Below are 25773 nucleotides of genomic sequence, written 5' to 3'. Positions count from 1 at the left end.
TTACTCCTCAGGGATAGTCACTTTAACTTGTTCCTTTTACTTTTCATATTAACTTCCATATTTATAATGTACTAACATTGCCATTTCTTGATTTTTCATGTATAGATATTCTATAATATGTATTGACTTCCTACTATGCAAAATAGCATTTAATTTTTTACACCACTACTAGAACTAGCCACACCAGGGATTAGAAGGCACATAAATTTCCTGAGTTGCTAGGTCCAACAACAACAACAGCCCCACCAAGGCACAAAAAGTTAGACTCTGCTTACTTGTACTTTTCCTATTTGTATAAGCAAGGAACATGTTTCTAATAACATCACCAGACAGAGAACCAGTTCCCAACTCGGATTCAACTGCTTGCCTCTCGAAAATCAGTACTTAAAGACAAGTGACAGTGGAAAAGAAAGCTGGCCACCTAGGAAGACGGTGGACTAATGTCTCAAAGACCATCTTCCCAGTCCAGATGAAGCCAGAAGGCTGTAAAGGGGAAGGCATGGGGAAAAGGAGGGGGGCTACATGCCAGAGAAGCAGGTGTCCAGTCTGTTACTCATCTGTAGACATGACCCTGAACAGACTTGCTGTACTCCATGGCGGCTGTTTTCAAATGCAGCCAGGCCTTATCTTCTGGGAAAGCCTGGTCCTTCACTCGTCAAGGCCAGTGGTCTGCAAATCCCGAGAAAAGTAGGTTATTTCTGCTACAGATCAAGGGACTTAGGTCAGCAAGCAAGGAGCTAATAAGCTTGAAGCAAGTTAACCCTTAAGATCAGTTGGAGTGCTGTTACGATAACACTCCAAATATTTTCCACACCTAGCGCCTCAAAGGTGTTCCCAGATTCTCCCCAGTTGTTCTGCATTTTAGTTTCAGAAGCATCACTTCATATACAGTATATGGACCAGCATAGTAATTTTCAAAAATTTTGGTCTCAGGACGCCTGGCTGGCTCAGTTGGAGGATCTTGATCTCTGGGTTGTGAGTTCGAGCCCTAAGTTGGATGTAGAGATTACTTAAAAATAAAATCTTTATTTTTTTTTAAGATTTTTTATTTATTTATTTGACAGAGAGAGACACAGCGAGAGAGGGAACACAAGCAGGGGGAGTGGGAGAGGGAGAAGCAGGCTTCCCGCTGAGCAGGGAGCCCGATGCAGGGCTTGATCCCAGGATCCTGGGATCGTGACCTGAGCCGAAGGCAGATGCTTGACAACTGAGCCACCCAGGCGCCCCTCATTACATGTTAACTTAAGAAATATATCTTCTGGAATTTAATGATATCTTCCAAAACAAAAAGTTAGTGAAAGGAGTGAAATTATTTCACATTTTTGCAAATCTCTTTAATGTCTGGCTTAATAGGTGGTTGGATTCTCACACCTGCTTCCTCATTCAGTATCACTGGAGAAGTTCAAACCTCAGGACCAACAGTTGTAAAGGGCAAGTGTGGGCCATTCATTTAAGAACTGTGTTTGGAACAGTTGGAGATCTCCCCTAGCTGGCAGCTGGGCTTTGTCCTCTGCCTACAGCTTGATACCTACTTTTTAAAACAAGTGGACAGGCTCTTACCAAGAAACTGAGGCCTAAGAAAGAAGCATAGCAAAATTTGAGATGACTCTGGACCTTTAAATGGAACAGGAGGAGGAAAAAATGAAGAAAGATAGCACTGTCTGGAAGTGAAGTACATTGAAGCTCTCCACTCTGGAGAAAGAGGTTCATGTTTCGGTAATTGTGTAGGTTCGCAGCCTGTCTGCCTGCTCCCTGTTCACTCAGCCTGGAGGAAGGGCTGCCCATAGCCTATTATGTCCCGCCTGGATTGGGTCTTCCCACTGGGGTAAGACCAGCTGCAGACGCCGCCTCCTGCCGTGGAAATTCACACGACCGACATTAACCAGCACAGGACTCCATTCTTAGATATGAGCAACACCAAGCATCAGAAGACACCTCGTAAAAATCAAGAGCAGACAATGAAAGAGAAGGGGGAGGTATAACACACATAGAAACAACCCAGGGAACAGAAAAATGGCTTAATTGTAAATAATGCAGGGGAGGAAAAACTTTCTCCCTTCTAGGTTCTTTGGTTGGCCTAATAATTAAATCAACACCAGACAGATTAACTGGAGGAAAAACATTTAGGGTTGTTTATACAAGAGTTCATAAAAATATGATGCTCAAAGAAGTGACCAAAGCAGTTTTCATACCTTTTAGACAAAGAAATAATAAATTTCAGCAGAACTGAGAAGACAAAGTTTGGGCTTGGGATAGTAAATTGGTAAAGAAGTACCAAGGTTGTTTTTACAGTCTCTCAGCCCTGAATTTCCTATTTCTGGCGATAGGGACATCTCTTTACCTGCTCTACAAGGAGGGTACCTTCCACACGGGAGATTTATTTTCTGCTTTCAGGGGGACAAAGGAGGGTCAGAGTGTCCTTTTTGTACTGGCTGTTTGTTAAATAACTTTAATTCCAAATAATCAATAGCCCAAAGTGGCATATTTGGGGGCAGCCTGTCCTGAACCAGTTGGACAGAAAAGGAGATAGGGAGGTACAGCTAAGTAACATCATTTCTGTTGTAGGTTTTGTAGATACTCCTTAGCAGATTAAGAACTCTTCCTTCAATTACTTAATTTGCTAATTTTGAAAATAATGAATGGATGTTAAATTTCATCATGTTTTCTAAAACTATTGAATGTTATATTATTTTTCTCCTTTAACATGTTAATATGAATTACATTGATTTTCTCTAGTGTTAAGTCAACCTTGCAATCCTGGAATAAATGAAACTTGGTCATAACATATGTCATCCTTTCAATATATTGGATATGATTTAATATTAATTTTTGGACTTTTGTAACTTTTGTTCATGAGTGAGACTGTCCAAGTCAGGTTTGGAATCAAAGATATGCTAGCCTCATAAAATGGGTAGAGTATAACCTAATCTTTGCATTCTGGGAAGGTTGATATAAGATAGGAATTATTTATTCTTTGAATGTTTGGTGGAACTCTCCAGTGAAACCATCTGGACCTGGAATTTTCTTTATTTTTCTTAAATTCAGTTATGCATGCAAACACCATGGGATCTTATTAACACTATCACCAATTTCGAATGTATGCCATCTTGAGAAGCTTCCTTGATTTACCCGGATGAAATACGGAGGTAAAGTAGAAATCATCAGAGCCAGCATATTTCTCCTTTGAAAGGTTGCTCTTTTCCATTACCATAATCACCATTCTCAGTTCTAGTTATCTCACTACATGACTGCAGCCCTGAGATAGTCTTTATACCACTAGTCCATCCCAGATATGGTTATTATGTTCCTTAAGTATCATTATCATTCCCCCAATCACTGACCATGAGTGGCTCCTTATCTCTCACTAAAACAACTTTAAACTTCTTTGTCTTTTGTTTTTATTATATTTTGAAAGATTAAAATAACAAAATATGATAAAAATTAGAATCTACATGTATATGAAGTAAAAAAAAAAAAAAGCTGACATCTCTACCTCCAAATGCTATTACCTAGAATGTTGGGAGACACTTCTCCAAGGATTTCTTCTGACAAATTTTCTTTCAGATTATCTTTTCAAAGATGTAACTCCTTTTGGATCAGATCTACTTCTTGACCAGGATAATAAAGATAATGCCTCATTCTGGGACAAGATTGGGCAAAGACTGGGTTTTCGCAAGCTTGGGGTTCCTCTGCTAGGATGCAAACCCAATGTGTGAGCAGCATCCACCTGGGCCCCTCCACATCACCCCTGTGGCCTCAGCACAAGGAAAACATGAAGCTCCTGATGTTTGTGTCATTAAATAAAATCCTTTGTTTCTGTCACAGGAGTTAGTGACTTCTACCAGGATTCATGAATCTGGCACGTAAGATTGTTAGCTTGCAAATACTGTAAAGTTTTTACAATTCTTTTTTTTTTTTTTTAAAGATTTTATTTATTTATTTGACAGAGACACAGTGAGAGAGGGAACACAAGCAGGAGGAGTGGGGGAAGGAGAAGCAGGCTTCCTGCTGAGCAGGGAGCCTAATGTGGGGCTCGATCCCAGGACCCTGGGATCATGACCCGAGCGGAAGGCAGGCGCTTAATGACTGAGCCACCCAAGCGCCCCAAGTTTTTACAATTCTTAACATGAGAGAATTACTGTTCAGGTTGGAGTGCATCCTTTTCCTTTAGGTTCACAAGCATAACACATAATTACATATATATACACATAGTTTTCTTCCAAGAAATACGGAATACATATTGTTCTGACACTGCTTTTTCCAATGATAATTTGTCATTTTATTTTATTTTTTATTTATTTTAAAAGATTTTATTTATCTATTTGAGAGAGAGAATGAGAGAGAGAGAGCATGAGAGGGGGGAGGGTCAGAGGGAGAAGCAGACTCCCTGCCGAGCAGGAAGCCAGATGCGGGACTCGATCCTGTGACTCCAGGATCATGACCTGAGCCGAAGGCAGTCGCTTAACCAACTGAGCCACCCAGGCGCCCGATAATTTGTCATTTTAAATGCTGAATAGTATTTTATTTATTTTATTTTTTAAAAAAGATTTTATTTGAGAGAGTGAGAGCGCGAGAGAGCACGAGAGAGCACGAGCAAGGGGGAGAAGCAGAGGGAAAGGGAGAGGGAGAGTCAGAGAAGGGAGCCTGAAACGGGGCTCGATTCCAGGACCCCCAGTACCCAGGGATCATGACCTGAGCCCAAGGCAAATGCTTAACCAACTGAGCCAGGCACCCCCTGAATGGTACTTTATGATATGATATGGCATATGTAATTATTCCCCTATTGATAGACATGCAGATTTTTTTCCTTTCTTTCTAACATTAGCAATCCTGTCTGTGTTTACTGCCCTCTAGAATGTCCCTCTCCCTATCCCATAATCACTGTGATGCTTCCCCAGTACTCTGAAGTCAAGAATTTGTCTCATTGTTTCTTAATCACTTTAAATACTGGTCTGTTATTCGAATAACATGTCTCTCTTCTCAGGACGTTATCAATCTATTTATTGCATTCTATTTTATATTACCTGCTTTTGTTGCATCTGCTCTTTAAATAGAGTATAAGCTTCCTCATCTAATATTTATTCTGAGCTCTCTCTCCCACTTCCAGTATGTAGTGGCCCTTAAAATATGCAGATGTGTCAGACATTGCAGACAGGAAAAAAATGGTTTGATTTGTTTTGTCAACTAGTGAAATTTAGTCAATCTGATTCACCTCCCCTTTCTCTTCCTTCTGCTGAGATCTGTCCTTACTCATCCAGGTAACTACTTCTCAAGAGCCTACGTGTGCCAGGTGCCAAGTTTGGGGAGAGTGCTGAGATGAGCACCTGTATGAAGCTCCCAATGACCACAGCCTTTCTCATTCTTCATGGTTTGTCTCTTACTCAAGTCCTGCACTTTACTTTTATGGGGAAACTAAAATAATTTCGCCTCTGCCCTTCTAGGTTTTTGGCTGAGATCCCCCCCAACACCCAATAAAACGACAGGTTAACAGGAGAAAACCCGTTTAGTAACAGGTGAACCTCCTGCACACACGGGGAGATCCAGGCAGACTGAGTGACTCCTTGGAAGGACCCAAGCCACCGCCTTAAATATAACGTCCACCTCTGAGCAAATGAAGATTTTTGGGTTTGGGGAGCCCCGGGAGGTTGCCCGGTGAAGCACAGTAAAGAACAAGGAGGTTGTCATGCAGATTTGTTGTTACCCTCTCAGTAACAAGGCGTTTCTGGAGGTTTGGAGTCCTTCCTTCTCTTCCTGGGGAGACACCTGACAAATGGAGATTTCCCTTACAAATGTAAATGTTTCCTACAAAGGGGTAAAATTTACATGGTTTTCAGAGCTCCTGTCCTGCTTGTTTTACAAAAATAATCAGCCTAAACTATCCTATATCAAAGAGGCATATTTGGGGGTGGCACATTTTGCTCCCCTTCATGTTCTTCCGGATGAGAGGTTGCGGGGCGCGGAGGCCTGTCCCTACGGTCACTCTCGGGCATCCTGTGGAATCCTGGAGCTTTGCCCAGCCCCGCGCTCGAGGGACTTTACGGGAACGTACCCTGCCGCCTGACAGGGCCTCCGGGAGGCCCCCGGACCAGCTTCCCCCGCTCGCCTCTTTCAGGCGGGAACCCAGTGTTTCTGGCCCGGGGGAAGGCCGGACCGCTTTCCCCGCTCGCCTCTTTCAGGCGGAAACCCAGTGTTTCTGGCCCGGGAGAAGGCCGGACCGCTTTCCCCGCGCTCTCACGACTGCCCGGCACTTCCGGTTGCTGGTTGCTAACGGTTCCGGAGCGGCCGGCGGCAGGGCCGGCGCCGGCGGACGGCGTGGCTGGCTGGCCGCCCGGGCTCGGACAGCTGCGGGCGAGAGGGGCTGGCGGTGAGTGGCGGGGCGGGCCGGGGCGGTCTCCGTCGCTGGGCAGGCGCTGCGGCCAGGTTGGGACCGTGCTGAGGCCTTTAGGGAGCGGTGCGAAGGACGGACTAGCTGGGAAGCGCTCAGGGCGGCGACGGCGCCGGGAAGCGTGGAGATGGGAGACCGGTGAGCTGCTGGCGGCGGCTCTGAGGGGACGGCGTGCGGGCCGGGACCCCGCGGGGCGCTCCGCCGGGGCGGGACGCCACCCGCTTCTTCCAGTGTCTTCGGAGTCTCTGTGCAGAGACGCCCGGCGGGGTCCCCGGCGCGCGGCGGGCTCTCGTGCTGCGGGGCTCCCCGGGGCTCCCCGGGTCCCGGCGCGGCGCTGGCGGCCGCGGTGCTCCTCCGGTCCTTCTGTGTCTTCCGTTCCTGTTTGCTCTTCCTTGGTGCTGGTCGTACTTGTTTCCCCGGCTGTAGGGTGGGCTTGTACGAGCGGAGATCTTTATTTTTTACTGCGTTTCCAGGCGCCCCCTCCAGGGCCTCGGAATCGGTATTTTGCCCCCCGAAGGGAGTCAGCCTGGCCCTGGTTTCCTGCCCGGATGTCTTGGGTTTTACTGGTTGGAGCTAAAGAGGAACAGACTTTCACGGCCGGCTGTTCTGTTGGGTACGGATTCCTCAGCTCTCCTGAGTGTGTCTGTACGACCACCTGTGCGGTTGGCTTTTTTAAGGTTTTGACTCAACCCATGCCGGCCCCCCTTCTGTTTTCTGCATCTATGTAGTTTTTTCTTTTTTGCAGAGTCCACATATAAGAGAGACCGTGTAGTTGTTGTTTTTAAGTAACCTCTGTAGCCAACGTGGGCTGGAGCTCGCCGCCCCGAGATGATCTGCAGCTCCTGTGATCGAGCCCGCCGGGCGCCCCAGGAGAGGTCACACAGTATTTGCCTTTCTCTGACTTACTTGGCTTAGCATAATGCCCTCAAGTTCCATCCATGTTGTCACAAATGGCGAGATTTCATTAAAAAAAAAAAAGCTGAGTAATACTCCGATGTATATACCACGATTTCTTTATCCATGCGCCCATCCCCGGACACTTAGGTTGTTTCCATAGCCTGGCTGTCCTAATAATGCTGCAGTGAACATGGCGCCACTTACATCCTTGTCAGTGGTTTTTTTTTTTTCCTTTGGATAAATACCCAGAAGTGGAATTGCAGGATCATGTACTTCTATTTTTAGTTTTTTGAGGAACGTCACACTGCTTTCCACAGTGGTGCACCGTTTCGCTTTCCCACCAACAGTGTATGAGGGCTCCCTTTTCTCCACATCTCCATCAACACTTGTTATTTCTTGTCTTTTTGGTGATAGCCGTTCTCACTGGTGTGAGGGGATGTCTCCCTTTACTGTAACGTAGGCTTATAAGGGCAGAGATCTTACCGTGTTCCCTGCTGTGTCCTCAGGACCTAGAACGGGGCTTGGAACTGAAGGGGAGGAAAAATTATTACTGTACCTTCGTGGTCTCACAGTTGGACTAAGAATCAAATTTACCGGAGACAGATTAACAGGAGAAAAGACCAGACGGAAGCCCAATAATGAACTTAAGACCTAAAGAAATGACCAAAGCAGGTGGTTTTTATACTTTTCAGACAGGAGACAATAGATCTGTGAGGATTTGACAGGACAAGGAAAACTTAACTTTGGGAGGTTCAATTAGTAAGGAATTCTAAACAGAAGTTGGGCTGGGGTGGTGAACTAGTAAACAGTAGCACGGGGTGTTTATACGGCCTCCTGGGCTCTAGATTTCCTCTCTCTGGTGGTAAAGATGTCTCCTTACCTCCTGGTACAGGGAGGGTACCTTTCACACGGGAGATTTATTTTCTGCTTTTAGGGGGACACAGAGGAGGTCTCAGTATCCTTCTTGCACCAGCTGTCTTTAAGTAACTTTTATTTAAAATAATCAGTATGCCATAGTGGTACATTTTGGGGCAGCCTGCCCTTGTCTCCTATAGCACATAGCATGTGTTTAATAAATGCTTGTCGAACAAATCAGTAAGAAGAAGTAGGTAAAAAGTCCTTGGCATCACAGAACTTAGTCTCACAGAATTAAAGGGGTTTGAGGGACGCCTGGGTGACTCAGTTAAGCGTCTGCCTTGGGCTCAGGTCATGATCCGTCCCCCATCGGGCTCCTTGCTCAGCGGGGAGCCTGCTTCTCCCTCTGCCTGCTGCCCCCACTGCTTGTGCATGCGCTCTCTCTGACAAAAGAAAAAAAAGGAAAAAAAAGTGGTTTGAAACATAAAGAATGGGATGTACCCTGAGGTGAGATCTTGATCAGGCAGTCCAATAAATAGGAATATAATGTGATCTACCTATGTAATGTTTTCTAATAGCCACATTAAAAAAGTAAAAGACAGGTGAAACTAATATTAATAACATATTTTATTTAAACCAGTATATCCAAAATATTAACATCTAATCAATATAAAAATTAATGAAGTATCTTACATTCTTTTTTTATACTAAATCTCTGAAAGCTGATGTTTCTACTTATTGCATATCTCAATTCAGATATTAAATTTTCATTGAAAATACTTTATTGAGATTATACAAAATTTAAAATGTTAAAAGTAGATTCACATACCCAAATTACACCATAAAGGTTTTCCAATAACTGAATTATGTTTTAAAATTTAATTAAAATTAAATTAAAAAATGTAGTTTCTTAGTTGCATAGCCATATGTACCTGATGGCTACTGTACTGGATAGGGCAAATCTCAATCAAAAAATCTCTGTTCATGGTTGGGTCAGGGGCTAGAGGGGTAGGTAGCACCACAAGTATGCCAGGGAAGGAAGAGGAAAGTTTAAAAAATGCAATGTAAGCTCTTTATGCGAGTCCCATTTGAGGGCAGATTCCTCTGGTCCTCAACAGTGAGGTATGGCTTCCTAAAGCAGACTAATTTTTCAGTATGATTGCTATTTAGAGCTCAGGTACCCTGGGAATCATTTTTTGGGGGAAGAAAGAGGGTCTAGCAGTGCTGGTCGTATGTACCATCTCCGTAGAATCTTACTGTGTATGAAGAGGAACAGTCATGGAAATTAGATTATTTTCCTGTAGATCAGTTCTCAACTGAGGGTGATTTTGCCCTTCAAGGGGGCATTTGCTCCCCCATCTTAAAAATGCTTGCTTGTCACAAGTAGGAGGTGTGGTAGCATCCAGTGGCTGGAAGCTGGGAATACCCCTAAACGCCCTACACTGCAGGGGGCAGGGCACGACAAGGAACTGTCTGGCTGAAAACGTCAGCAGAACCAAGATGGAGAAACCTTGCTCTAGAGGATTTGAGGAAGAAAGACTGAGCTAGCTGTCCCTTCAGAACCTCAATATGACTCCCTTGTGGGATCAGTTAGGGGAGAAGAGCTTGTTTTGTTGAAGTATGTCAAGGTTTCTAGTTGGTTTTCACTGTTGATGGACTTTTTGATTATAAACAAATAATGTTATGCTCAGGATGAGAATGGAGACCTGTTGGATAAAGATAGATAATACGTGCTGTGCTCATAAGATTCAGTGTACCTTGGGATAAGGAGCTCATCTGTTCTTCGTATGACTTCTATCCATCCTATGACCCAGGCTCAAACATGACTGATGCCAGTATTAGATTACTCGTCACTCTCTTCTCTTTCCCTATCACCATCTCTTGTTTTATCTTTGTTCTTTTCTTGGTACCCTTGTTCCTTTTTATTTTCTCCCTTCCTCCCTTTCCCCTGATCTTATTCCCCGCCCCTCACCAGTGCCCATACATACCTCCTGCAGCCCCTCCTCTCCCAGCGCCCAATCTGTTTCCTCCCTTCAAAGCTGTTGGTTCCTCATTCAGAATCACCAGTTCACTACCATCCCCCATCAGTGTCTAAGAGAGCTGCCCCCTCTACTCCCTTTAGGTGCCTCTTACAATCACAGCTTTCTTGTTAGTTCACAAAAACTCAAAACTACAACTTCTTGCCTCCTTCAAAAAAGGAAAAAAAAAATCGTCTCTCCAAAAAGATGGAGGAGAAATGCATATGCTTCTGACACAACTGTTTGAGAAACTGGGTTCTTTTAGAGCAGGTGCTGTGTGCTGAGGATGGCTCTCTGCTCGAACCAAGCGGTTGTAGTTACGGTTACGGTGTCTAACGTATTACATCTTCTTTTCCAATAATTGTGGCTGTGCATGAGCACCCTCCCCAGTTCTTTCCTTTGGGTTTCTACACACTTATCGGACAACACCTGCTTCTTCCTGGTACCAGCAACAACTCAGATCTTTAACCTCATGCCTCCTTTGCCTTATGCCTGCACTGATCCCAGGTTTCTCTTGCCTGCAGCACTCCAGGCTGTCTCTGGCCGCATATATTTCTGTCCCTCTGTTATCAGATGGTGGACACTGTGGTGGCAATTTAGAATCAACACCAAACCTAAAAAAGGGTAGCATGGTCTGTCTCAGTGCTCCAAACTAGCCTTTGAAGGTATACAACTCGAAGACTAGAATGATTCTTTGTACTTAACAGGTATTCAAAACTATCTGAGTAGAATGTTATAGCATATAGAGGATGATAAAGGAAAACCAGTCTGTCATGTTTTTACCAATTTTAGGAAACCTAATCTTGTGGTAGCCAAAATCATCTTTCTCACCATTGCAGAAGCCTCTCTAAATTCAAGAAGGGATCATATCAGAAGTATGAGCTTTTCTTTTACAGACTGCCAGCAGCTTCTACGCTTGTTTCTCAGCAAGACAAAATAAGGTAAAGGGGGAAAAGCTATCACTCAGCATCTAGCTTTATTTTTAAAACAAGGATGTTTCTAATACTAAAGATTTTTAATACTTTACTTTTCTCTTCATGACCATTAAAAAATCCTTTGTTTCAAATGCTTTGAAATATTGCTCAGATAATTATGTCATAAAAACAAGTAGGAGTATGAGACTTGATGTTTTAAAATTTTCTACAGTTGATGTAGACAATCAAAATAAACTTACATTTTCTTTTAAAAAGCAGCATTACGTTCAAAAGACATAAAAGTTCAGTTTATGGTGTTACAAGGAGTGATATAAGATTCATCTTCCAACAGTAGTAACGACACAGAAAGCACTGTGGTGGTTTAACTACTCGGTCACAATACAGAAGCAAGTGTGTGTAATTCCTGTCTTCAGGAAGAGATTAGATCCCTTCCTGCTTGTCCTGGGGATGGCTATTCCTAGAACCAGTGATTCATGGTGGTTTGAGGGTGGTGTACATTTGAACATGCTGGGCCTCCGGTCACAGTATCTGTCATGTTACAGTCTTCTCAAACTAGGGGTGTAAAACTGTTGCAAGCACATGGACTGCTAATGCATTTCCAAGCTGAACAAAAAAATTGGACTGTTTATTATCTTAAACTCCTGAGAGTCCCAGTTTCTTATCAGCATATGTATCTGATGGGATGCTACTTTGTAGTTACACTCTTGTTTTAGAGATGAGGTAGTAATTTAAGCTTTTAATTTAGATTATTATGTTATTGTATTTACTTTAATAATCTTCAGTCTTCCAATTATAATATACTCCTTTTTTAAGGCTGAAAAGTGCCATAAAGTTATTACTAAATTCCTTTCTTAGAGTGTCTGTATTTTATCTCCTGTTGCTACTGCAGTCTCCTCAGGTGTCTCTTTTACTACCTTCCCGAACTCAGAATCACACAGTCTCTAAGCTGGAAGACATGCTACTGGTGATTGATTAGGACAGCAGCATCCTGTCCACCACGATAAAAACGATCTGTCTGTGCTGTCCAGTTGAGCAGCTGCTAGCCGCACGTGGTTAAGGAACAGAATTCTCTACTTTGAGTGAATTAATTTTAAATTTACACAGCCATATGTGGGCACTGGCTACTCCACTGGACAGTGCAGTTCTGGACCAATCCCTCCCCACGTCTCTGTTTCCAGGAACCTGAGACTCAGAAGAGGAGTGATTTATCCTCATTACGGTCATCCCTCTTCGCAGTAGCTCCTACTCATCACTTACTGCTTTCCTTCCCACTTGAATGTTTTCCTTACCCTGCTTCTTTTTTGGTAGTTTCCTCTTTTTTAGCATTGGCAAACAAATTCCACAAAATGATTATACATTATAATAGCCATTATATCAGTAGTGATGGAAAATAAATACTTAGTATTGTTTTAGTTATTAATTTCAAAAGCAGCTTTAACTTAATACAACATACCTGGTGGGTCTCTACTATGTCCTCTACAGAAGGGGGAAATGAAGGCAGAGAAAAATGTGACTGTTTTGCCTAATGTCATACACAGAATAGTCAAGTAAAAAGGAAAGCTGAGAAGTAGAATTCACTATCTTTCAACCAAGAAACATGGTTATTTTGGGCTGTAAGGGAGCAGTCTGTTAACAGACAAGGCTTTCTGAAATAACCTTAATGCTTCCTAAGAAACTGAACTAATTTAGAAATAAAAGGAAATTTTCTCAGGTAGATTCTCTGGTGCCAGAGAAATGTTCAATGATGACTGAAGCTTTGCCTATATTCAGGATACTCACAGTCCCTAAGGCAGATTCTCTGATAATGAAGGAGAGCTGAGTAGCTAAAGAACCTCTGTTATTTCACCATCTTAGTAGAGCTTATTTGCTGTATGAATTCTTTGATGTCTGATCAGGGCTGAACTTACACGGAAGGGCCTCCCACACTCATCACATTCATAGGGTTTTTCACCTGTGTGGATTCTCTGATGCTGAATAAGACCTGTGCGCCCACTAAAATCTTTCCCACATTCTTCACATTTATAGGGTTTCACTCCAGTGTGCACTCTGTGGTGTCCAATGAGATGGGAACGTTGAATGAAGGCTTTTCCACATTCATCGCATTTGTAGGGTTTCTCTCCAGTGTGAGTCCTTCTGTGCTTACTAAGGTCTGAGCTGTGACTGAAACTTTTCCCACAGTCATCACATGCATAGCGTCTTCTTTCCCTCTGCTGCCACTCTAATCTGCCCTCACTTTCAATAGCATCTTTGGATTCAGGATGTTGAGGAATGTCTTTGTTAAGTCTGTCATTTATCTTCCCAAGGAATTCTGTGTCCTTGGGCAAATCTTCCTTCTGGGACAATGCTTCATTCTTAGTTCTGGTTTTATCACCTGTAACAAAGAGTACACAAACATGTCCTAGTCTAGGTTTGAGAAGCAAAGCCTATGAAAGAACGAACCGTAAATGTTATAAATGTGTTATAAAAAACAAAGTCACATACAATGTACAAACTAGATATTTGGCATCGTCAAAACGTATATTGACAACATAAGGAAGAGATTAAGAGGCCAGTAGGGAAGACAGCAGCAGAAAAATTATTTGGGAACAGATTAAGAAGAGAGGAAAAGGCACTGATGTGGATCAGGGGGTTGCCTGGCAATCCTGTGCAAAGGCAGAGTGGTGAGTGGTAAATGAGGACTAGAGATATGCTGAGGATAATTAAGAGGGACAGACGGGGATCGAAGAACAGAAATGGGGAGGGAGGTAAAAGTGTGGGAGAAACATGCAGGGGCCTGAAACACAGGTAGTTAAGTGGGAGTAAAACTGAGTAAAAGGGGAAAAGACAGTGGGGTTAGGGATATGAGAGGAATGTAGTGATTAGGAACCATCAAAGGAGGGGAATGTGTGAAGGATAATAATTAATTAAAAGCAGACTGAGAGCATGTAGGTCAGGATCAATCCAGGAAGATTAGTAGGAAGTGACAATGGTCTGGTGTATGTGCTGGGTTGAATCCTTTTTTCTGAAACTATCATCTCTTCCTGTCCAAATCCTAGCATGGTGGTTCTCAAACTTGATTGTACATCAGAATCACCTTGGATGACTTATTAAAACAGAATGTCAGGCTTCCTGACCCCAGAACTTCTATTTGATAAAGCTGGAATAGAGCTTAAGAATTTGCATTTCTGGGGCGCCTGGGTGGCTCAGTCGTTAAGCATCTGCCTTCAGCTCGGGTCATGATTCCAGGGTCCTGGGATCGGGCCCCACATCGGGCTCCCTGCTCAGCGGGAAGCCTGCTTCTCCCTCTCCCACTCCCCCTGCTTGTGTTCCCTCTCTTGCTGTGTCTCTCTCTGTCAAATAAATAAATAAAATCTTAAAATAAATTTTTTTTGCATTTCTAACAAGTTTCCTGATCTGATAGATACTACTGGTCCAGGAACCACACTATTATTAGCTATTATTCAAGGTCCATCTCAAATGCTCTCTCCTCCAGGAAGTCTTCCCTAATTTCCCAAGTTGGATGTGTTCTCTCCTTCTTCCTGCTCCCCATGTCCTCAACCCTAAGCTTAGTACAGAATAGCACATAATGGCAAGTACTCAATATTTGTTGACATGAATTTTATAAGAAAACAGCTGTTTTGATGATTTGGAGGGAATAGAAAGTCACCTAATTGGTCTTGCTGTGACCAACATCTCAACAAACCTAGGAATCCTCACTTGGCAACAGTCATTTAATTACGGTTTTCAGTGGTCACCTGGCATGACAGAAGCAGCAGCAAGAGCTACCCGGACATTCCAGTGCCTGGGCTGGGGGTGGAAAACACTGGCTCACATGGCTGAGTGCCATGCCGTGAAGTCCACTCTTCACTGTCCTCACCATGTCCCCTTGCTACCATTCTTCCTCAAATCAGTTCCTCCTTAACGATTTTCTTAATTTAAAAAAATTTATTATTATTATTATTTTATTATTTTTTTAAATCAGGCAGTAGACTTTCTCAAAGTTGGAATATTTCCTCTAAGATGATATTGTTTTGGAACCTGATTGCTGTATTATCTTTGGCTAGAAATGACAAAGACTAAATTAGAGCCAGGGAGGTCTAGATTCCAGTCTTGGAACTGTCTGATAACTGCTTAAATTTTGGCAGATGACCACTATTTTGGTTTCCTTATCACCTCTGTGCCCTCCTCTTTACCTATAGTTTGATTAGATGAGGGAATGTATGATAAAGCATTTGTAAAAGTATAATGTGTGACAGAAGTATTGCTAAGTTAGTAGGGTAATAATGATCAAGCAAATCATGGAAATCAGAGACACCCCCATACCATTAAGAAAAGTGTTCCCAAACATCAGCATATTGGCTCAACCACTTCTTTTATATACAGCGGTCACCACTGGTTGGCTTTCCCGTGGCTTACTGATGAAGATGAATTAAAAAAAGACAAAACTAAGTGCTCAGTCCACCATCTTCAGTGTAATCTACCAGTCCTCAGGATGAGTCTCTCTCCCACAACTTCAGGAGAAATCTAGAGAAAAGTCTCACCAGAACTTCAAAAGGCTTTTTTTTTTTTTTTTTTTTTTAATACAAAGTTGGTTTTTCTTGGTCAGCAATTGAAATGATAACCCTCTCCCTTAGATCTGCAACTGAACAGTGTACAGAATAATACTGTATGAAAATTGTCATATGTGAACTTTTCTCATCTCAAGGACCTGTAGTCTATTTCTTGGTCAACTGGAGTTTCAGGGCCTTGTTTATGTATCTCTTCCAAGTGCTAGCCAGTCCCAGGCCAATAGGATTGCCAGAGGCCTTCTTTCAAAGATTTACTTATTTATTTGAGAGAGAGTGCGAGCGAGCGAGAGCATGAGTGGGAGGAGGGGCAGAACCTCAAGCAGACTCCCCACTAAGCATGGAGCCTGACGCAGGGCTTGATCTTATGACCCTGAATTCATGACTTGAGCCGAAATCAAGAGTCAGACGCTTAATTGACTGAACTACCCAGGCACACCAAGAGACCTTCTTCTAGAACAGACAAAATGAAAAATATTTGGATCTAACATCTTCTGCCAGGGCTGACCTTCCAATGTTATTTTGGCATATGTAACACCAAGAGTCCTTATCAGTTACAATTCGAGATAAGTCTAACCCTGCTGGTCACTGAGATGAGGACAAGTAAAGATCATCTGATTACCATGTGTACAACTTGCTTGACAGTCTAGGGGAGCAAGGACAAGGTTAAATGCCGAGTGCAGTGAAACTGGGAGTTAAGGAGACTGTCATTTATCTGCTAATGGAGAGTCAGTGTTGTGGGTTAATAGCATGTCCAAAAAGTTCACTTTGAAATACTTTCAAATGTGCTACAAAGAACTGCAAAATACTCAGCTCTCCAAGTTCTTCTGTCATCTACGAAGATAATTCTGTATTAAGTGATTATTGCTATTGTAATTCCCAGTTATGTTTACAAAGAGGAGTCCTATTATGCTAGCCAACAGCTAATACAAATAATAATACCTTGCTGGTATGGATACTATAATTTTTTTAAAAAGATTTTATTTATTTATTTGACAGAGAGCGAGCCCGTGAGGGGCTCGATCCCGGGGCCCTGGGATAATGACCTGGGCTGAAGGCAGACACTCAATCAACTGAGCCACCCAGGCGCCCCACAATGAATTTTTTAAAATAAGAAATAGTGCATAAAAAGTCTATTTAACAATAAATTTACATTTTGAGAGATAGTGACTTTTTGGTACATTATCCTGATGGCTTTTAACAGTTGTTCTGGACCAGCGGGCAGGAGCCCCAGGTTCTGACTGTAATCTCAGCTCTGCCTCTTATTCTTTGGAAACTTAGACAAGTCACAACCACTGTGGGTATATTTCCTCAACTGTAAAATGAGGATTTGGACCAGACATTACATGCTTTTAATAAAGTTAAAAGACACGTCTTGAAATGTGTTGTGATTTCTGCAGAGTTTTATTTTGTTTTTGTATTGTTTTGGTGGGTTTTGTTTTTTGCTTGTCAGTTGTTTTGGTGGGGAGTGTGGTGGTGGTGGTGGTGGTGACACAGATAAAAACTGTGAATGGCTTTCGGTGCTGTACCTTAGAAAAAAAGTCCTATTCATGCTGTTCAATGCAGACAAAAGGGATTCCCTAAAAATTCTCAGGCCTCATAGGATAGCTAGATTTCATGAAGCACCTTTCAGTGTATTAGATTAAGAAAAGACAATTCATACTTTTCCTTGAAAAGTTATTTTAATAGCAGCACATGTGTAACCCTCTACAATTTTAGGTATAGGAACTGTGTATTTTTCTGAATTTATAACATGAAGTAGAGTGAACTAGTCCAGAAATATCTATTAAAAAAAAACAAGGAAAGACCATCTAGAACTTGAGTTTTGCACAGACTATCCATTAGTCATAATAATTCTGTGTTCTACCTAGAATTTAGCATGTTGACATGTTAAAATATTATTGTGACCTATTTTATGACTCACTGCTTGTCCTGTCTCCTCCCAAAGGCAGGGAGAGAAATTTCTTATAATATGCCTGCTCACAGAAAAAAGGTGAAGACCCCACATAGTTAAGCTTACTAAAGCTTATTAAAGTAGCCTACATCTTTTAGCTTCTGCCTTCTGAAACTATTCTTGACTACCATTAACTTCTAAATGCCAAATTCAGTAAGTGGACACTTATCAGTTCTTATCCTGTGTCCCATTAGTAGCATTGGCTGTAGCTGGCTGAAGCTCCTGGTATCTTTAGTGACACTACCCTCTTCTGCTTCTTACTTCTCTGATACTCCCTGATCTGTCTTCTTTATAGAATCCTCTTCCTCCACCCAAACTTCAAATGGTGGAATGCCTCAAAAATTTGCATGTGCCTCTCTTCTCCTCACTTTATACATTCTTCTTGGTCAACTTCATCTACAGCCATGGCTTCTATCATCTACCCAGGGACGATTCGCACATCTCTTGTCTCCTCCCACATCTTTCTCCTGTATCTAGAACCGTATTTTAAACTGTACGGCCTACTGGATGGATGTTTCAGAGATACAGCAAATCCACATGTATAAGAACTGAATCCATTCTAAGTTTCCACACACAAGATACTCCCACCTTCTGATTTTCCTCTCAATTACTTACACCATTATCTGCAAGTCGCCCAAGTCACCAACTTGGATTTTATTAAAACATCCCCAACCACCAATATCTAATCAGACCTGTTCATTAATAAATGAATAATAAATATCTCTTGAATTTTCTCCTTCCTCTCTCTCCAGCCTTATTTGGGCACTGGTCTACAATCTTCTATATTTGAAAGTGGTCTCCCCTCACCCCCCTTGTGTTTTATCTTTTCTCCCTATTTATAGTGGTGTGTTCACTCACTTATAGACTTTGGAAAAGAGAGTAGAATAAGTCATCTGTGATTTCATTGCCTTCAAATAATCTTTGTCTACATTTGGAGATATCCTTCTAATATTTTTCTCTGTAACTTTAAAAAAGTAGAATCATGATAGTGGTTTTTAAAAAACACAAATCTGTCATCCACTCCTCTATTAAAATAATATAACGGGGGCACCTGGATGGCTCAGTTGGTTAAGCATCTGGCTCTTGATCTCAGCTCAAGTCTTGATCTTAGTGTTGTGAGTTCAAGCCCTGTATTGGTGTTGGGGTGTGGAGCCTACTTAAACATAAATAAGTAAAATAAACAAACAAATAATGTAACAGACCTCCATCTGTTTCCTTAGCGTAGTATTTAGGAACCTTCACCACTGACCTTTGATTTTTCCCTTCCACAAAATTCTCTTCATCAAAATCAACTCAGAGCAACTGCTGTTCTTAGAATGTTAAGCTTTCATGCCCCCCGCCCCCCCTCCGTTCTCTCTGCCTGAATTGTTCTCCCTTCCCAGTTCCCACCCATCTGACCATCTCAGCTCAATCAAACCTACTCTGTGACACTTCTGTGGGCCTGCCACAGGGATAGCTGTCCTTTTTTTTTTTGTAGGTTATAGCATTACTGCTCACTTCTGTTTTTTGAAGAGAAGTCTTTCCTTTGTGTTCCTGACACCTAGCACAGTGCCTAGCTGTAGCTGCTGCTCAACAAATGTTTAATAAAAGAAGAATGAACAGAACAGGGGGTCTCAATCTCACCTCTAAAGCTAACCAATAACCAACACTATGCTTTAAAAGCATGAAAAGACTCCTTTAAATTATACATAATCGAATGTCATCTTTCCAGGTATGAAATACAAATATCTTAACTTAAAATCATTTTTCAGATTAGACAGATCACCTGGCAGGGAACCTAGAGAATGAGAGAACCATACTGGTAAAATTTAAAGTAGTGAGAATGGAATCCATAATAGGCCAGAGTATAAATACTGCCCAGGGGAGGCAGTATGGACATAAGAGCCTCTAGAGAAAGGACAGGGAGCACTGAAAAAAGGAGTGTTTGGGCAAACTGGAATTTAAAGTTTGTTTACTTTTTATTGAAGCCTGGGGATACACTAGACATCTGGTTTTCAATTAGTGAACTGATTACTGTGGTGGGGAAGCAAACCACAACCAAAACCCAGTCAACCTAACATGGGAGAAACAAAAAGCCTACTATACTGACTAGTTCTTGCTCTCTCTTTCCTACTTCTTTCAGTGTGAGGATGTATTAGGGACTGAATTGTGCCCTGCCCCCCCCCCCATTTATGCGTTGTAGCTCTAACCTCCAATGTGACTGCATTTGGAAAAGGGGCCTTTAAGAAGTAATTAAGAGGGGCGCCTGGGTGGCTCAGTCGGTTAAGCGTCTGCCTTCAGCTCAGGTCATGATCCCAGGGTCCTGGGATCGAGCCCCGCATTGGGCTCCCTGCTCAGCAGGAAGCCTGCTTCTCCCTCTCCCACTCCCCCTGCTTGTGTTCCCTCTCTCGCTGTGTCTCTCTCTGTCAGATAAATAAATAAAATCTAAAAAAAAAAAAAAAAAAAAAGTAATTAAGAATAAATGAGGTTATAAGGGTGGGGCCCTTATCCAATAGGACTGGCATCCTTACCTAAGAGGAAGAGATCGCAAAAGTGTGTGTGCACAGCAAAAAGGCCATGTGAAGACACAGCAAGTCTGTGAGCCAAGGAGAGAAGCCTCACCAGAAACCAAGCCTGCTAACACCTTGATCTTGGACTTTCCAGCCTCCACAACTGTGAGAAGATAAATTTCTGTTGTGTAAGTCACCCAGCTTGTGGTATTCCGTTCTGGCACCCCTAATAGACTAATACAGGATGTCATATGAATTCTCCTGTTAAAAATGTAAATTTAAGAGAATTTAGAACTAGAATCATCAGATAACAACAAACAGAAATGTAAGGTATTATTAACTTGAATGAGTATTTAAATCCCATCCCCCATCCATTGGGCCAAAAAGCAGCTTTTAAGTCTAATGAAAAACTAAAATATAATTCTTTCCATGATGAGGCAAGGGTCAGAAGGGGGACAAAATCTTCCACAGTGAGGTGGAGGATAAGCAAGAAAACTTGAAAAGGAGAACATCAAAGTGAGAAAGCTCCTAACACAGGAAACCATTATCTTCCCTCACACACATAAATTCTTGCTCCTTACCATTCCTTTGGGGCTCCCCAGATTCCTGCTCCTGCTGAATCTTCTTGGGATGGAGCTGTGCAGTCAGTGACTCATGGGGTCCTCCCAAGGGGGTCAACTTTTCCAAAAGTGTGTCCTGTCTTTCTGAATTGGCTGGGACCTGGGAACAATGAGGTATGATTGGCCTTGTAGATTTTGTGAAAGAACTTAAAGAACTTCAGAGAAAAGATCAAAAGAAGGATTTGCCAGGGACCAGGAACACAAATGGGAAAAATTCTCATTCAATCGCAAATGGAAATAATGACTAAAAAAAGAAGAGTCAGAAACTAATCCCTACGCTTCAGGCCACTGGAGAGTGAAATTCAGTCTCTTCTCACAATGATCGCAGGGGTCCAGGATCAGTATTCTGACTTGGAAAGAACCTGAAAAATTATCTAGCCCAACCTTCACCAGATGGGGGCATTTCTTCTCTAACTGCATTGTCCAGTATGATAGCTACAAGCACAGTGTGCTCCCTGGGCGCCTGAAATGTGGTTCGTAGGAATGGAGATCTACAAAGTGTAAAATACACACTGAATTTTAAAAACAATACAAAAAAGGAATGCAAAATACTTCATTTTTTATATTGATTACATGATTATTTTGGGTTAAAAATACTTAATTTCACTTGTTATTTTTTAAAATGTGGCTACTAGAAAATTTTAACTACACATATGGCTCACATTACAGTTCTTTTCGACAGTGCTGTTCTGTAATATCCTTGACATCTATTTGAACCCACCTCGACTATTTCCATGGAAAGGGAGGGGTTTTTTTTTTTCTTTTTTTAACCAGGAAGCCCATTTTTTAATAGAAAGCTATGAATGTTGGAGAATTCTTTGTTTCCCTGTTACCTCCTTGCCTTCCCTAACTTCTCACGGATCCACCCTCACAAACTCATCAGTTTCCCGGGTCTGTACGTTATCTGACACCGGCAGTCAGGTCGCTCCCTAAGCCTCGTTCTTCTCCGCGATGACCTAGTAAAGGCCTCCAGGTGTTCTTTCACGTGCTGTGTTTTTGCTCCGGCTCGGTCCGTACGCCCTGAGCTCTCCCAGCCCCACGAGCGTCCCCTCCCACCTGCTTCCGCGGCTCGTCCAGCTCCCGCTCCAGATCCTCCAGCGCAGCCACCGCCTCCTCGCCCGTCTCCGGGTGCCGCGCCTGCAGCCAGGCCTGCAGCTCCCCGGGCAGAATGCTCAGGAACTGCTCCAGCACCAGCAGGTCTAAAATCTGCTCCTTGGTGTGGCGTTCCGGCCTCAGCCACTGGCGGCACAGCTCCCGGAGCCGCGTGAGGGCCTCGCGGGGCCCAGGCGCATCCCGGTAGCAGAGCTTCCTGAAGTGCTGCCTGAAGACCTCTCTGCCGCGAGCGCTGTGGTTCGGGGAGACGGCGCCCTGTCCCCCGCGGTGTTCTTCTGCCTTAACTACTGCAAGTGCTGTTTGTCCTTCGGGTTCCGGGGCTGCGGCCATCGTGGGCCGGGAGATCGCTCCTCTCCGGGCCGGATTCGAGGAGAACCTCTCGGGACCGTGCTTCGGGGACGTCGTCACCGCGGAGACGACAAGAGCCGCCGTGAACATAGACACCGCTAACGCGGGAGCCAGGCGCGCAGGGGCGCGGACTCACACCTGCGCTCCGACGAACGCCAAGCTCGCTCGGCCGGCCCGCGCGGCGGCTCTCGGCCGTCAGACTCCCGTTCCCCGCGGGGCGGACGAGCAGCCGGCCCCCGCCAGCCCTGGGGAGACGCCAGGGGTCAACAGCGCCGGGCGGAGGCTCGCGGACCGCACGCCCGACAGGCGCAGCCCGCAGGTCGGCGGCTGTGGGGCAGACGCCGCCTCGCGTTCCCCCGTCCGCTCCCGGGGGCTCGGCCTCGTCCTCCCCTGCGGAAGCGACGGGCGCAGGGCGGACTCACGCGCCGCGGCGGCCACCTCTCGGCGGCCCCGAACAAAGGCCGGACTCCAGTCGACCAATGGGCGCCCCGCCGCGGGCCGCCGGCACTTCCGGCCGCTCTAGGAAGCCTCGCCTCGGTGGCCCCGCCCGTGGAGGACCGCGTGGACGAGCAGGCTGTGCGCGGGCCCGCGGGCACGTCCTCTTTGTTCTTTTTCTAAAACTTTTCCCCTCTCCAGAATTTTTTAGGTTTACTTATTAGAAACGTAGTATGAAAAAGTAAAGCATTCACACAGTTCAATATTTAAAAAGAGTAAGCGTCCTCAGCATCTAATTTTGACAGCCTGTGTTTTCGGGGCACACGTACTGTTCCGCACACATCAGGCAGGTACACGTCACCCTCGCCGTCCTGCACAAATGGCAGCATTTCTGCGCCTTGCTTGCTGCCTCCTAGCAACTAATACTGGAGATGGTGCATAAAGGGTTTCCTCGATCTTGCCTTTTTTCTTTTTTTAAACAATTGCATAGTATTCATTGCATGTGCCATCATTCATTAATAATTACCCCACTGATAGGCAGGTCGTTTCCAGTCTTCTTTTTGAAACGCTACTGCAATAAATTACTGTAAACATGTATCTTTCTCATGTGTAAGGGTATTTACATAGTATATATTCCTAGAAATAGAATTACTGGAGTACAGAGTAGGGACATTTGTACTTTTGTTAGTGCCAAATTACCAACCATAGAACCTACTAGAGATGTTCCTGTTTACCTATACTTGTCAACACATATCATAAGATATTTTGATGTTTGCCAATCTGATGGGTTAGAAATGCTTAGTTTTTTTTCTCCCTCTTTCTCTTTCTTACACAAATATTGATTATTCACCTGCTATGCCAGGCACTGTTCTGGAAGCTGGAACTATAGTTTAAAGGAAAATAATACTCTTGACTTCATGGAATTTGTAATTTAGTATGTGTGCTTCTGTGTATGAGGTAGGGAGGCAGGCAATAAACAAGAAAAATATATAGTATATTAGATGGTGGATGTTAGTGCCAAGGAGAAAATGAAGGAAATGCAAAGTTTGGGGTGAGAATGAAGTAATGCAATTTTAAATAGGGTGGTCATGGAGGACCTCACTAGTACACTGACATTTGAGCAGAGACTGAGGGAGACGAGCGAGTGCATCATCAGGGGTAAAGCTGTTTCAGGGAGAGGGATAGCACATGCACAGCCTGGAGTGGAGTGTGTTTGAAATACTCTAGGCACAGGAAGGAGGCTTGTGTGTCTGGAGCTAAGGCAACAAAAGGGTGTTGGGAGTAGAGAGAGGGAAAGATATGAGGGTCTCGGGTGAGTTCAAAGATACATATGTTTTTTTACTCCAAGATGGGAAGTCATTCAGAATTTCTGAGCAGCAGAGTAACATGTTCAGATACAGGTATTGAAAAGAGTTTTCTGGCTGTGTTAAAAATAAAGTTGTAAATGAAGGGGGTTGGACAAGGACAGAGCAGGGAGATAGGCTGGGAAGCTATTGCTACTTTGGAGTGGGGAGAGTTCTAAGCATGACATAAAACCCTAAAGACATATAACTGAAAACCCATAAAGGAAAAGATAGATGGAACTGGTGATGTAAAAATTTGGAATTTTAAATGAAAAAAATAAAAACTAACGTATAAGCTCAGAGTAAAATATGTCACCCATCTAAAAGACACAGGACTGATATTCCTAATACACAAAGACCTCTTACAAAAAATTGAGAAAAATACCACCAAGCCAATGGCAAAATTGGCAAACAACTTAGGTAAGCATTTATAGAACATAAATAGACAACATGAAAAGGTGCTCAAGTTCACTAATAAAGAATTTAAATTAAAACAATAACAAAAATTTTTAAAATTTTTCAGATTACTAAAGATAAAAAGATTGGTCATATTTAGTATTGGAAACTGTGTGAAAATACTGGCACTCTTGGGTTGTATATTTTCAGAAGGCAAGACTTTAAAATTAGTATGCCCATACCTCTTGATACAACAACTTAGCTTCTTGGAATTATTTATATAGAAATACTTACACAAAGGGCAACTGGGTGGCTCAGTCATTTGAGCCACCGACTCTTGATTTTCGCTCATGTCATGATCTCATGGTCGTGAGATTGAGTCCCACTTGGGGCTCTGCACTCATCAGGGAGTCTGCTTGAGATCTCTCTCCCTCTGCCCCTCCCCCAGCTCTTGAGCTCTAAAATAAATAAATAAATCTTTAAAAAAATACACAAATGTTCAAACATATACAAAGAAACATTGTTTATTTAAATTGGGGAAACCCAAATGTCCACATTTGGGAATTTAGATTTTTTATATCCCCAACTTTTTTAAAAGCTAAAAATTAAAAGATGCCAAAGGCATATTGAATAAAAAAAGTAAGTTACAAAACAGTATATGATTGTTTTTGTAGAATAATTATCTTAAGTGTGTGTGTGTTTTTTTTTTTTTTAAGATTTATTTATTTCTTTGACAGAGACACAGCGAGAGAGGGAACACAAGCAGGGGGAGAGGGAGAAGCAGGCTTCCCACCGAGCAGGGAGCCCGATGCGGGGCTCAATCCCAGGACCCTGGGATCATGACCCAAGCTGAAGGCAGACGCTTAACGACTGAGCCACCCAGGCTCAGTATACAATGGAATGTTATGCAGCCATCAAAAGGAATGAAATCTTGCCATTTGCAATGACGTGGATGGAACTGGAGGGTGTTATGCTGAGTGAAATAAGTCAATCAGAGAAAGACATGTATCATATGATCTCACTGATATGAGGAATTCTTAATCTCAGGAAACAACCTGAGGGTTGCTGGAGTGGTTGGGGGTTGGGAGGGATGGGGTGACTGGGTGATGGACACTGGGGAGGGTATGTGCTATGGTGAGCACTGTGAAGTGTGTAAGACTGTTGAATCACAGACCTGTACCTCTGAAACAAATAATACAATATATGTTTAAAAAAAAAAAAAAAAGAAGAATAAGATAGCAGGAGGGGAAAAATGAAGGGGGGGAAATCGGAGGGGGAGACGAACCATGAGAGATGATGGACTCTGAGAAACAAACAGGGTTCTAGAGGGGAGGGGGGTGGGAGGATGGGTTAGCCTGGTGATGGGTATTAAAGAGGGCACGTACTGCATGGAGCACTGGGTGTTATACGCAAACAATGAATCATGGAACACTACATCAAA

The 25773-nt window shown here is 43.2% G+C and overlaps 2 protein-coding genes across 6 annotated transcripts in view; one reads left to right on the top strand and one right to left on the bottom strand.

The window, feature by feature from the left end:
- Positions 1-524: 524 nt before the first annotated feature.
- ZSCAN16 (zinc finger and SCAN domain containing 16) lies at positions 525-22650 on the bottom strand. Of its 3 annotated transcripts, none has more exons than XM_036111037.2 (3): positions 21754-22650; positions 20659-20797; positions 525-669 (listed from the first exon to the last, which is right to left on the bottom strand). In XM_036111037.2, exons 1-3 carry the CDS (start codon positions 22246-22248, stop codon positions 656-658), a joined length of 648 nt encoding a protein of 215 aa, XP_035966930.1. In that variant the 5' UTR covers positions 22249-22650; the 3' UTR covers positions 525-655. The 3 variants fall into 3 exon arrangements, with proteins under 3 accessions (XP_035966930.1, XP_035966927.1, XP_035966929.1); XM_036111034.2 differs by lacking the exon at positions 525-669 and adding an exon at positions 7956-13461; XM_036111036.2 differs by lacking the exon at positions 525-669 and adding an exon at positions 16775-20338.
- The window catches only part of LOC118547504 (olfactory receptor 2B8-like), an 87883-nt gene continuing 68241 nt past the window's right edge, over positions 6132-25773 (top strand). The window contains exons 1-3 of one of the 3 annotated variants that reach the window (XR_013441480.1): positions 6149-6364; positions 6859-6998; positions 7131-7374. The gene's annotated coding sequence lies outside the window, so the exon portion shown is untranslated. Of the gene's footprint in view, positions 6369-6389; positions 6524-6858; positions 6999-7130; positions 7375-25773 lie in introns of those variants that run through there. The other 2 variants (XR_013441481.1, XR_013441482.1) reach the window with 2 other exon arrangements.

The sequence above is a fragment of the Halichoerus grypus genome, chromosome 9 (assembly GCF_964656455.1).
Source record: "Halichoerus grypus chromosome 9, mHalGry1.hap1.1, whole genome shotgun sequence".
Classification (NCBI taxonomy): domain Eukaryota; kingdom Metazoa; phylum Chordata; class Mammalia; order Carnivora; family Phocidae; genus Halichoerus; species Halichoerus grypus.
This window is presented reverse-complemented; position numbering and strand designations above follow the sequence as displayed.

Bases quoted from the DNA above. Each gene is read 5' to 3' on its own strand.
- ZSCAN16 (XM_036111034.2), bottom strand. From the start codon at position 22,248: ATGTTCACGGCGGCTCTTGTCGTCTCCGCGGTGACGACGTCCCCGAAG. The intron at 20,798-21,753 runs GTGGGAGGGGAC...CATTGTTCCCAG, and splicing joins TGGACGAGCCGCGGAAGCAG to GTCCCAGCCAATTCAGAAAG. The intron at 13,462-20,658 runs GTAAGGAGCAAG...TCTTTGTTACAG, and splicing joins TGGGGAGCCCCAAAGGAATG to GTGATAAAACCAGAACTAAG.